A 14250-nucleotide genomic window follows, 5' to 3' on the forward strand; every position below is an offset into this window, starting at 1 on the left:
CCATTATTAGACCCTGTCTTGTTCAATATTATTGTCTCCGCCAGGCCTCCGTGTGTGTGTGTGTCCGTCTCAGCCAAGCTAACATTGGTCAAGCTTCACGTGACATCACAATATGTAATATAAATAGGTAAGACAGGATTAATCAGGAACAGTACTTTCTTTTACCACCTCGCCTGGCGGAGACCTGTGCTCTGAGGAGCACATTTTCTAGTTAGTTATATTTCTGCCAGGCCTGTGGAACTCCATATTTGGGCAAGACTGATATTATGATATGATGACGTGTAAAGGGCTGACTACACACATTGTATGGGGACGAGGCATAAGAGAGAACCCTTACATAAATAACTTATCTATGGCAAAATTTATGTTTTTTCATTAGTCTTATACATTATGTTAACAGTGTCCCTCCCAACTTCAATATCTGTCTTACTGGACCTACAGCGTGTCAAGCATTTATTGGGATTTGTGGGATAAATAGTAGAGTACCCATTGATCCATCATACAATAGAAGAATGGTAAAGACCCTCTTATGGAAGAAGAGCAGGAGACAGTGGACAAGGGGGTCCCTATTCTCCAGGAGAAAAACAGACTCAGGAAATGACACACACAAACAATGACTCACGAATACCGCTTTATCGCTGGGTGATGCACGGGGCGGTGATGTTGGGCCGCGCCTTTTGCTATGCCATGGAAACGGCTCTTGTAACGCCATTGCTGCTGCAAATAGGCCTTCCAGAGCAGTACTATAGTCTAACTTGGTTCCCCAGCTCTATATTGGGTCTGATTTTAAGTCCTGTGATTGGCTCACTCAGTGACCGCTGCACTCTACGATTGGGCAGGAGAAGACCCTTCATACTTGCCCTGTGTGTGGGCGTGCTTCTGGGAGTAGCACTGTTTCTAAATGGCTCATTGATAGGTCTGTCTATTGGCGACAGCCCCGGTAGCCAGCCAATCGGCATCGTCCTTACTGTTCTTGGCGTGGTGGTACTGGACTTCTGTGCTGACGCGACTGAGGGACCGATCAGATCTTATCTTCTAGATGTTGCCAATACTGAGGAGCAAGATATGGCTCTCAATATCCACTCTTTTGCTGCTGGGATAGGTGGCGCTGTGGGCTACATGTTAGCTGGTCTAGACTGGACTGACACAGCTTTGGGCCGTGCATTTAAGTACCAGGAACAGATCCTATTCCTCTTTACTGCCATCATCTTCATCATCGCTGTCACACTGCACATGTTCAGTATTCCTGAGCGACCTTTCAAACCATCCCACCAGGCCAAGGCCATAGTAGACGGGGACCCCTGCAACCGATCCTCCTTAAAGCCCAATGGCCCTGACCCGACTGGAGAGGAGGATGCCTTCACTCATGAAGAGAATCCTGTCGCTCCTGTGTTGGAGATGGACGTCCCTGATGTGGAGTGTGTAATGAGTAACAGTGACTCTGCCTTAGACAGACCAGACACAGCCAAGCAATTAGATCCTGATCTTGACATGAACTCAAATAATCTCCTCCCTGAGGCGCATTGCTTACCCGCAGAGTCACAGCACGAGATGAAGGAGGCCTTCTCATCAACGAACCATGTCAATTACGCCTCCTCTCCTACTCTTTCTCACCCTGTACCACCACCTCCTCCTTGTGAGACGTCTCCCCCTACCGGTGAGATGGTAGAATTTCAGCCCACAATCCTGCTGAAGCCTCCTCAGATGGATGGCCAGACGGATGACCACTTTGACTCCACTGACAGCCTTGCCCTGTCACATCCACAAATGGACAGCCGACAACATTCCTTCATCCCCCCAATCTCTGGACGAGTGGTATCACAGGTCTACCATCTGCGAAAGCCAGCGTCTGAGGCTCCTCAGGCAATCCCCTCCTCCCGCAGCCTTAATGACCCTCCGTCATCTGAGGGCTCTGACCTGGAGGAAGGGCCAGAGGGGGGCACAACTGTACGACTGCTCTGGCTCTCAATGTTTAAGATGCCAAGCCAACTGTGGAGGTTGTGTGTGTGTCATCTCATCACATGGTTCTCAGTTCTAGCTGAGGGTTTGTTTTATACTGACTTCATGGGACAAGTTATCTACCATGGAGACCCCACGGCACCAGCTAATTCTATTGACCTCCAGAACTACCACAAAGGAGTGCAGATGGGCTGTTGGGGACTGGCGGTCTATGCTGCCTCTGCTGCTGTCAGCTCTGCCCTCCTTCAGAAGTATTTGGATAATTTTCACCTGAGCATCAAGGTCATCTACATGCTGGGAACCCTGGGATTCTCCATAGGAACTGCTGTCATGGCAATCTTCCCCAATGTCTACATTGCCATGATGATGATCAGTAGCATGGGTGTCATGGACATGACCATCTCCTACTGTCCTTATGCTTTACTGGGTCAATACCATGAAATCAAAGAGTTCATTCAGCATAGCCCTGAAAACTCTAGAAGAGGCTTTGGTATTGACTGTGCCATCTTATCCTGCCAGGTCTATGTCAGTCAGCTCTTGGTAGCATCGGCCCTGAGCGCTGTGGTAGATGCAGTGGGGAGTGTACGTGTCATTCCCGTGGTGGCTTCTGTTGCATCATTCCTGGGATTTCTCACTGCCTGTTTCCTAGTTATTTACCCAAACAGGCAGAGAAGCTCAGAACACACAGTGTGAGAGAACCCTGATTGAAATCACTTGTTTGGAAACCAGCCTCAGATGTCACTCCTCGCATTATATAAACGAAAAGATGTATACAATTTAACATACAAGCATCTAAACATTAAGTGTTTTAGTTTTTATACCGCCAGTCTCAGAAAATGGCCAGCAAGTCATCCAGAAATGTTGGCCCGAAAGCAACATTTCCCCAAATTAATGTTAGCCCAACATGGTCACCCCAGGCTATGTGAAAGAGTTAATTGACAGTATCAAATTGTACGTTTCATATTTGTGTATAGATTTCAGCCAAGTTGTTATACTTGATACAATGTCATGTGCAGTATCAATGATACTACAGTATCAGATCTCCGGGGGATGGGTAGCCTCACTTCAAGCTGAGAACACGTTTACAAGTGTGTGTGGATGACCAGGAATATAGTTCTAGGCATCAGAAGATGCTCAGTATGATCTGACTCTTATTGAGGTTTTTGTGGAGGATTTTTCCCCAAAAAACAGAAGCTGGTCGTGCACATCATAGTCTGCGGCCTCCACCTCCACCATATGACCTGAGAGCCATGATCACTTGTGTGCATCGAGCAAGTGATTGTGGAGGACTAAAGGCCTCTACACACCAAGCCAACGCCGATAAGCAATGGCATCTGTGACCAATATCGGTTGTAGTATATGGCCGTGGGTGGTTGTGAGGTGTGACAGAAAAGCACACGAGTGTGCAGGTGTAATCTCACAGAAAGCAATTGTGTGTGTGTGTGTGTGTGTGTGTGTGTGTGTGTGTGTGTGTGTGTGTGTGTGTGTGTGTGTGTGTGTGTGTGTGTGTGTGTGTGTGTGTGTGTGTGTGTGTGTGTGTGTGTGTGTGTGTGTGTGTGTGTGTGTGATAGAGAGAGTGGTTTCAGGTTTCAGAGCACTAAAAAGGCTGCACCTGTTTGTTTTTGTTGCACAATGCTTCGGACATTCTTTGAGAAAACCTCTACAGTAGCTTCCGAGTAGCTACTTCTACGTACGCACCCCTCTTTTTAGTTTTAGTTTAGTTTTTATTCTATTCTTTATAAAATAGTCTTTTCAAATCGGCCTCGTGGGAGGCCTTGAACACTGAACCTGGTGTCCCTGTAGGACCCAGTGTCCTGGCCAATACATGTTTTGATCTGCACATTGTGTGTTATGTGATGTCTGTCAAATTCCAGAAGAGATTTTCAAGGGTTCACCTTGGGTCGGTCAACATACAACCTGATCTACAGCATAAGGAGATGCACACCTAAAAACCTGGCTCCTTAATCATAGCATTTTTGAGTGGATATTGTCTTGTAATGGTTAAATTGTTGTTTTGTTTTGTTTTTTTGTTTTCATATCCATCCATATTGGATTGCCAAGTATTTGAATAGTTCAACAGGAGATGTATTTCCTCCCGTAATCAAATTTATTGGGTGATGTTGGCATGTTGTCATCGCATTTTGAAGCAACAAACAAATAAGAATCTTTCTGTAAGTCCCTACAAACAATATGGGAGTTACTTGTGAATTCAAGGGTGTCTGCAGAGTACATTAGCTGTAGACTAGTTCTACAGTATATGTAGCAGATATAGTAACTTTATATCATATATATAACTTTTATATAATTTAAATAGCAAACCAGCACTGATATTGTATCTGAAATGAACATTGAACTGCATGGACACGGTCCAGTGTACTATGAATGAGTAATGAGTGTTTTAGTATTATTCATAGGATGTCAGCAAAATAAGAATATTGTGGGCTTCAAGAAATTATTGATTGTACTTTTTAAATTGGCTTTTCAGATGAAGTTCTGTACATTTACATCACAAAAACACTTCTCTTTGTCATAAAACATAATCCACTGGTATGCTGTAGACACAACCAGGTATGAGTATCGAAGGCGCTGGAGCAACTCATTTGAGTCTTTTTATTTTGATCACAGGGTGCAAAGCACAGAAACAAACGTTTCAATGTTGTTTTTTTCTGTGCTTTGCACCCCGTGATCAAAATAAAAAGGCTCAAATTGTCCAAGTTGCTCCAGCGCCTTCTTTATTCAACTATGTGTCCGCTCCTGAGACGCACCGGATCAGCCTGATTTTGGCTTGAGGCGCGGTGTAATATCTCTTTAATCCAGGCATGATGAGTATCCTTCCATATGAGTACTATACCTTCCTGTACGGTAAATCCAAAAGATCAACCAAAAATAACTTTGTACAACCTGTTCATCTGTGTGTGCTCTGTCAGTGTGACATAAAACCTTTACATGGCATAAAACCTTCCTCATTCCTGGCAGATGCTCTCACAGTATTGTATATCTGTACACAATATGTCTTTGAAAGAAGAGAAACCTCTGTCATGGGTTTTCCCCTCCATAGCAGCAGTTCATGGAGAGAATGAGGAAAGACTAATTGTAATACTATCTCAAATTTATATAGCACTGTTCTGAGTACCCAAAGACACTTTACATGAGAAAATAACAAAGAAAAACGACTTTATTAGGGGGGAAAAACACTAAGAAAAGGCTAAGGAATAAAATCAATAATGGAATGAAAGAAAGGGGGGGGGGTGGAGTTAGCTGGGGAAAGCGATATTGAAGAGATGCGGAAGCAAAAATAAAAGCTCTATTGCCCCAGGGACGGTATGGTACTTGGTCTTGGGGACCCAAACCTGAGGGAGTGGGAGGGGACATGACATTTGAGGAGATCGAACAGTAGGGGGAGCCAGATTGTTCAGTGCCTTGTAGGTGTTTAGTAGTATTTTGAAGTGGATTCTTTGTTTGACTGGGAGCCAGTGAAGGTCATGGAGGACTGGTGTAATATGGGCTCTGGAACGAGTTCTGGTGAGCAGGCGGGCAGCTGAGTTCTGGACATATTGAAGTTTATTGAGGACCTTAGAGGTGGTGCCATGGAGGATGCTATTGCAATAGTCGAGGCGGGATGTGATGAAAGCATAGATGAGTGTTTCAGCTGCAGAGGATGACAGAGAGGGCCGGAGACGGGCAATGTTCTTGAGGTGGAGGAAGGCAGTTTTGGTGACCTGGTTTACATGGGGGAGGAATGAAAGGGTGGGGTCGAGAATGATTCCCAAGTTGCGGACATGGGTGGAGGGTGTGACAATGGAGCCATCAATGTTGAGGGAAAAGTCTTGGGTAGAGCGGGTGAGGGAGTTGGTGCCGATTATGATGATTTCCGATGTATTGCAGACTGCAATACATCGGAAATCATCATAATCGGCAATTTGCAGTTGAGTTTGAGAAAATGATTTGAGGGTGGAGTGGGTGGTTGCTGTGATGGTCTTGGTGGAGAGGTAAACCTGTGTGTCATCGGTGTAGCAATGGAACTGGAGTCCATGGTGGCGGAGGATCTGATCAAGTGGTAGGATGTAGATTATGAAGAGGAGGTGACCAAGGACTGAGCCCTGGTGGACACGTGGGTAACTGGGGCAGTGGAGAAGTTGCAGTTATTGATGGTTGAATTGTTGTTGATCAGAGAGGTAAGATGTGAGATCTATGTTTTCTGGTCTTTCGATAAAAGATCTGAATAATTGCCTCTGAGTCATGAACAGAGTGGGGAAATGAAGTCCATTGCACAGATACAGTATATAGGCCACTGGGCTGTCAAACTTCCTGTTAGGAAGAGTTACTAATTGAAAACAGTTCATCACACCCCAATCTGGGAACCCAGCGCCAAATGAAAAGGAAAAACAGCGCCCTCTGCTGTTTTTGACGAGCAGAATTTTTTGAACATTTATTGGAGGATAAACCCCTTGAGATGCAGCATCTCGTCTTCCAGGGGGTCCTCAGGCACAACACGCAAACATTGATACAAAACAATCACATAACATTCAACAACAACAACAACAACAACAACAAAACATACACATAAGGGCTCTCACACCATCCCAGACCAGTCTACATCTGTTACGCCATAATAAAAATAATAATAAAAATGAAAAAATAAAATAATAATAAAACAATCAATTATGAAATCAAAAGCAAGAACAGTTAGATTTTAGGGAATCAAGCTGAGACATTTTGAAAACAGAAAATGAAATAATTGATCTAAGTAAAGTGGATAAATTGTTCCAATCAGAAGGTGCTTTAAACTTAAAAGAACGTCTCCCAATTTCTTTGTTTATACGACAGGTACCTCAAAAACAGGTTGTTGTGTATGTCTTAATGGGTATCTTGAACTGAACGGACGTAAAAGCTCTTTCAAATAAGAAGGATAATTAAAGTAAATACATTTAAAAACAAAAAGCAACCAATGAAAATGTCTCCTATCATGAGGAGATAACCAGTTTAACGTATCATACAGAACACAGTGATGTGTACTGTAAGGACACCGGAGTACAAATCTACATATATTATTGTAAACTACATTTAACGAATGAAGAATCTGTTCTTGAGAGATTAATCACACCCAAGCTAAATCTAAGCTAAACTAAAATTAAAATGACTCTTTATTTGGAAAAACTACAGGTCAACACATGACCTCCAGGACCGGGAGTGGAGTGGCATTTGACACCAGGGAAAGTTGTTCCCAAAACTCAGGGATTGGTGCTGCCGGGAGGGTGTTTGTGTCGTGTCCCCCCCATAGCCTGCCTGGTCTTTTGCACTGAAAGGACATGATTTCTAACATACCAGACTCGTCATGGCAAGCATGGGTCACATTTGATGCTCCATGCTCCATTAAAATTAGGCCGCATTAAGGTCTGTCAGTTTGGCAGTGTCCTGCTAGTCTCATTCTCCTGGCTGCTATTTTCTCACCCACCCTTGGTATTCCCTCTCATACAGATTCTTGTTGACTGCAGGGTTGGTTTCAGGGTCCAGCATTCTCTGCCATAATGGGAGAACAGTTGCATGGAAGAAACTGAGTTTGATTTGTCGGAGGTACCGGAGGTTGGAGTTCCAGACACTGGTCATGCCATACGTTACTATAATTGTTGTTATTATGTTATTATTGTTATTTTTATTATTATTATTATTGGGTATTATATAGAAAGACATCTTATAAAAAAGACTCTTGCCTGAATCTATAAGATCCAGATGCATCTAATATTATCGTTTTCTAAACCTCACGTGATGAAAATGTTAGCACTCAAACTGACCACAGGGTGGCACTCTAACGCCACAAATTATGCAGAATCACAATACAAGGGGCAAAACAACTATGATACAGGAATATTTGTCATCATAACCCAAACAAATTAACAGCAATGTTAGTCAATGCTGCAACAAAACATGGGCTTGAACTTGAACTATGTCACTTACAAGATTGATGTTGGTCTATGTTAGGCAAGATGAACATGTGAACACATAGGCTAAACATTTTACTTTAATCAAAACCAATTACATGCCCATCAAATGGGTCAAATGGGAAGGAAAAAATAAGATAATGTCATGAAAATGAGGTATTGGAATTTATGGATTTATTAATTTCTCATCATTAAGCCTTGTGTTTATTTACTAATTGTTGTTTTCACAAATAGGCCTAAAGAGTAATAAACAGAATAATTCAGAACAGTTCATTATTGCAAAAGAACCCCACAGGGCAATGCTCTATTTACATTATTCCTAACTTTCTGTAATAGTATGTGAAGAATGGTGTTTTCCTATAACATTTTGTTTTCCCCTCCTAATATTACCTCAATCCAGTTGTCAGTTTTATTTATTCATGATGAAGTGGTGAAAAGGGGAATGATTTTGTTTTGCTTTCTAAACTTAAGCCTAGTTTATACTGTGATAGACAAGCCAAGCCATTGCTTATGGCGCATAGCTCTGGGGTCATTGATATCTCAGCACAGATAAATTAGGTTTTATATAGGCTACTGTACTGTATATATTGTATATACCTGCTACCTACCTGGATGCTTCAATCGAAAACAGTACAAAGCCTAATCAAGGATGGAGATTTCTTTGTCCTGTTCTTAATGAATTCTGTTATTTGAATATATTTGGGTTGTGACATTCTTGGCACCCGTTTTAATCTGAGCCATTCTCATTTCTTACCTGCTCTGGTGAGAGATGCAGCTCCTCAAAGTGTTTGGCACCAGTGCGAAGACACTGAGTGAGCATATCATTTTTTTGGAATGAATAAAACCTATAGTTTGATTGTCACAGTGATGGCACTCTCTATAAGGGCAACATTTTCTTACACTAGAAGTCCATTTTGGTCTTCCACTCGAGTCTGTGTGAAACTCTGATATGCTTTTGTGATTTTTGTACATTTTTACTCTAATAAACTAATAGGTGGGCCCATGAGTAAACAACCACTCCCTCTTTTTGTGTGGACTTGTCCAACAGAGCCAAAGGCTTGCGGAAATCCAATACCTATTATTTCAGTCCTGATCTATTGTGTTTTGTCAACTTTTGTGTGAAAATGTGAACTATAGCAATGCCCCATCCCACAATGTTTCAGACGGTATCCTCACTTGGCTACCACTCCTCTTCTCAGCATGGTTCTTACCAGAATCTGTACCACGGTTGGTTTTGATCTAATGTTTTGTTTGCTACTTCTTGGAATTTACCTGGCAAACGCTCAAGGTAAGGAATTATATTTAGTTAACCACTTAATCCCTTTGTCATATGCATTGCATTCTGATGCACTGTGACCTATTTTTGAACATTTTCGCCTATAATCACATGCCCAAAATTGGGACACCGGGTTGAAAGTGGTTAATTAGTTAAAAGGAAAAACTAAAACATGTCTAATAATAGCAATGTGTGCCACTTAACAACACCATACAATGATTGAAGTTGTCATTTTGTTATTACTTTTGGTATAAAAGTCCCTTGATCATATTTCATGAGGAAGAATCAACCAGTGCTTATCCCAGCCTTAATCTCAAATGACAAAACATTTCTATAATAATAATAATAATAATAATATAATGTAGATAATAAAATACATACTAAATATAAAATAACAAATAGAAGGCATAACAAAGTAGTAGATGTGAACATCGTCACTTAAAAGGTTCTCCTTTACTGTGTTGCTTTCTCTTAATATATTGACATGTTATTTTCAACTTACTTACGTTTCATTGAAGCCATCTCCATTTCACAACCTTCATTGTGAATCTGGGTGACAGGATTAGTGACATTGTGAAGCTATTGTGTTGAAGCTGACGTCTCAGATTCTAGTACTACTGGTTCACCAGTAGAAATATGGGTCAGAGAGACAAACAGCCTCCAGGTCATTTAGGAACACTGGTTCCCAAACTTTTTAGCTTGTGACCCAAAAGAGAAATTAGACCCGGGATCCAAACTGGTGAAAATACCAGATCTACACGCTCACAATGTGTCACTTCGTGCCATGTTGTGAGCTTGTAGATCTTCTATTTTCACTACTTCTTAAACGTTTAATTATTTATTCATGGAAATTATTAGAATTTCAGATTTTATTTATGAGATTGTTTTTAATTGATTTAAAAAATCGATTGACTTTTTTAATTGACTTTTGAAATAAGATATTTTTTTAAATGTAGGAAACAGAAAAAAGGGGGATATTTATTCAGACCCACAAAAATCGGTCCGCGACCCATAAATGGGTCCCGAGCTATTGGGAAACAGTGATCTAGGCGACAACACTCAAAAATATATTTTTGTAATGTTTTTGGTTTAATGTGAATTTTCATTAAATTGCATTATCTAATTACGTCAGGTACGCAGTAAAATCCTCACTGTTCCTCTAACTAATAACTAAAGGGATTTGTGTTCATTTGTACACTCTCAGAATAAAAAAAAGAAGGTCCTGTAATATGTATTGTTTCAAATAAAACTGAATGAAAACTAAACTAAATGTATGAATTTAACAGTACAACCTGTAGGCCTATATACCGTAGTAGGCTACATAAAAAAATATCAGTAAAAACAGAGAGATTTAAAATGACATAAAAAAAAATGCAGATCTTTCAACAGTGAAAGGTGTTTTAAAGAATAAGTATGTCATGGTTCGTACAAAAATAAATCATTAGCACTCTATGAGTGTGAATGACAGTGATTGGATGTGCGGGAACCCATAATTGCATCATTTGATTGATTGATTGATTGATTGAAAACCTTATTAAAACGTTTGTTAACAGTACAGGTACAGTCAAAGGTTATGCTAAAAGGATAACACAAAAAGCCCCGGGGGCTTGTTTCCGTTGTGGTCCACAAGCGGGTATAGCAAATGAATGGATGAATGAGTGCTCCTCTCCTCCGTCAGATTCTGCTGGTTTACCAGAAAGAGGAGAAGTTACAGGCTCTGCTGTTTTTCTTTTCTTTTTTTAGGCTTTTCTGGGGAACAAGCAGTCCTCCTGGAACCCACCATGTCAACAGGTCAGCTCTTTACTGCATGAGATGAAGCAACATCAGTATATATAACTATGCATACACTCTACTGCTGCTGTACTGGCGCTATCTCTAAACACAAACGTACATGTCTAATATTTGCTGGTACATGATGTCTCCTCATTGCACAAGAGACAGTGATTCTATATCTGCTGCTATGCTATAAGTGTTTTCTCTACTTGCACAAGAGACTGTGATATTCTGCCTCAGTTGTATTTTCCATTTTGACCGCATGCACCTTAAGTCAGTGGTTCTCAAACTTGTTCGTGCAGAGGACCACCAAATTGATATATATGTGGCCGTGGACCCCCATCTAAAAATGTTTCGTGTAAGGGGCCCGCAGAAGAGACGATTTGTGTTAAAAAAAATCGAAACTGTTGAACGTTTTTATAACACTGTCAAGATTTTTTTTAAATAGCAAGCTTGCAGCGACACGCTGTGAGCTTGTATATCTGCTATTTTTGAATAGCCAATGTTTAAAATATGGATAAAGGGGTTAAAATGTTTGTTAACGCTGTATTAATACATTTTATTGGGAACCCCCTGGAACCCCCTCAAGGACGCCTGGGGGTCCCCGGACCCCACTTTGAGAACCACTGCCTCAAGTTTGTTACCTTTCTTCCCTTCTCTATTCTCTATTCTTGTTATGACTGCAAAACGTTATATCACCCACACTTTTACACCTGTAAAACTTTTCATGTGACAATAAAGTTGAAGTTGATGTTGAAGTAGCCTATTGCAGTAGTGCTACTACTAGTGCACTGTAGTACTAGTAGTAGCAGCACAACTAGTAGTAGCAGCACAACTAGTAGTAGCACTAATAGTACTGTACAGTAGATAGTGCTGCTGCTGCTGCTGCTGCTTCTACTACTACTAACTATACTATTTGATTCCCATCTCAGGGACCTGTTTGGCATGTCCTACTTGCCATTTCCTGTCACTCTTCACTGTATTGAATATGGTGGTATGGTGACATGATTGTTCTTATCCCCCCTCCCTGGTGATCAATGAATTAACCCACTTGAACCCGCCTTCCTATTCTGGGCCAAACGTTTGTATAAAATAGATGTACACGCTCACAACACATTGTGAGCTTGTAGATCTCCTATTTTCTGTGAAGATATTTCATTTTGGGGCGAAAACTGAAGGTGGATTCCGGTCAACCAAGTATTAGGGTTTATGTGGTTAAGTATAATCTAATCTGAAATGTCATGTCATGTGTCCTCAGCCTTTCCCACGTTGCAGCATACTGGATATGTCAACAATGTGACAGGACATGATGGCCACCAAGGAAGATTCATCAGAGATGCCGCTTCCATTGGCACTGAAGATGGCAGCGGTCCAATACTACCACTGAGCATTTTGACTGCATCTCATCTGTCTGCTCTTAGGGATCTGGTGTCAAACAGGAAAATCACAGGTTGAGCAACTGTCATCATAGTATTAGCGAAAGAACACCATGTATCTCTTTAGCAGGAAAGATAAGATGGAATTTGTTATTATAATATTTATTAAATGGTTGTTTGTTTTAACACATGCATTGCCAGCAGATCTGTGAGTTTCACCACTGGACTATAGAAACAGACTGTTTTAGACCATGACAATGTGTTTAACAGTGATGTTTTTCTTTGGTATACTTATCTGGGCCATCCTGGTGCAGTAATTAATTAACTAAACCTAACCCCACCCTTCTGGTAATCACTGCAGACAAAAACAAACACTGTAGCTACTATTTATTTATGTGATTTTTTCCCATGCTAATCTTAAAGGAATAGTTCACCCCAAAAATGACTTATTTTCTATCAATTACACACCCCATAAAGCCTTGAATTCGTGGAGATTTTTTTTGTTTTTGTCGCATTCCTGAGCCAATCATTTGATGATTGGCGGACACTCAAAAGAGTCTCCTACAGTGTCTCTTTACCGATGACCCGGTCATCAAATTATTGGCTTAGGAATGCGACAAAAACAAAAAAATCTCCATGAATTCAAGGCTTCATGGGGTGTTATAGGAAATAAGTCATTGTTTTGGGTGAACTAATCCTTTAACGCCAATCCATGTTTGTTTTATATCTACATTTTCTTTCCAGTTCGGCTAGGTCTCCGTGTCTCTCTCACTGGACCGAGAGAATCCCTTGATCCTCAGACCCTTTTTTCCCAACACATACAGGTCAGTATGTTTAATTTTGTATTCACGTTTATAGACACCGAGAGAGAGAGAGAGAGAGAGAGAGAGAGAGAGAGAGAGAGAGAGAGAGAGAGAGAGAGAGAGAGAGAGAGAGAGAGAGAGAGAGAGAGAAGCCAACCTGTGAGTCAATATTAAATCCTAGACATTTGGCCTGTTTAAAGGTCACAAACTGAACTCTATTAGCTTTGGTCAGACTCTCAGGTTTATCATTCATTCCACAGTAAACAATGTCTCATCATGGCCCACATACACTCAGTACTTATGGAGTTATGTAACTTATATTTTAAGGAACTCACTTAAAGGTAAATTTAATAGCACCTTCCAATTAAGAAGCATTTGTGGATTAAAGGATTAGACAACAAATTCCATAACATAAAATAACACCTTTGCAGCAGCAGCAGCAGCAGCAGCACACTCTTGGCAAGAGCTGTTCTCGCTCAACACTTTAGTTAAAAACCAAACAAAAAGTTACACAATAAAAAAGGCCATGTAATCATTTATAATATGATGTTTCACTCTTTGTTTCCCTTTCTTTTAGAAACCAGGCCTCTATAACATTGGAGGGAAGAATGGATTTTTTTCAATGCAAATATTGAGTGTAAAGAGAGTGAACTCTGCACCTTGAGATTTCATAACCTGAAGCCCTGGTCCTCTGAAGTCTGAATCTTTATGAGCGTGAAAAGATAACAATTCACTATTTTCTTTGTTCTCCTCGTCAAAATCTTTTTTTTTTTTAAACTTATTTTAAATCAAACCTAAATATGTTTTTGCCATGCACTGCCTTTTACTGAGGTGTTTTAAACATTTCTTCTGCACTGTAATATTATTCTTCATTTCAATTTTATTTTAAGATTTGTATTGTTTCTGTTTCCTTTGTCCTACAATGTGTTTATTCTAATGCTCTGTGTCTATCCACACCAATAGCAACGCAACAAGTTGCAACTGCAACCACTTGCAACAATATCCGAAAGCTGCACCGAACGGGTCAATTTAGACTGCTGCAACTACCGCTAGTTGTGTTGGGAATCATTTGTGTGGACTGTTAAGTGCCTCAATGCAATGCAATATGTAAAGCACTTTGAATG

The 14250-nt window shown here is 40.8% G+C and overlaps 1 protein-coding gene across 1 annotated transcript; it reads left to right on the forward strand.

Annotated features, from left to right (window-relative positions):
• The first annotated feature begins 514 nt into the window (after positions 1-514).
• Positions 515-3044, forward strand: LOC308087762 (solute carrier family 45 member 4-like). The gene has a single exon (XM_080431914.1). The coding sequence runs from the start codon at positions 598-600 to the stop codon at positions 2650-2652; it is 2055 nt and encodes a 684-aa protein (XP_080288040.1). The 5' UTR covers positions 515-597; the 3' UTR covers positions 2653-3044.
• Positions 3045-14250: the final 11206 nt, after the last annotated feature.

This window comes from Gymnoscopelus braueri, assembly GCF_963280865.1.
Source record: "Gymnoscopelus braueri genome assembly, chromosome: 6".
NCBI lineage: Eukaryota > Metazoa > Chordata > Actinopteri > Myctophiformes > Myctophidae > Gymnoscopelus > Gymnoscopelus braueri.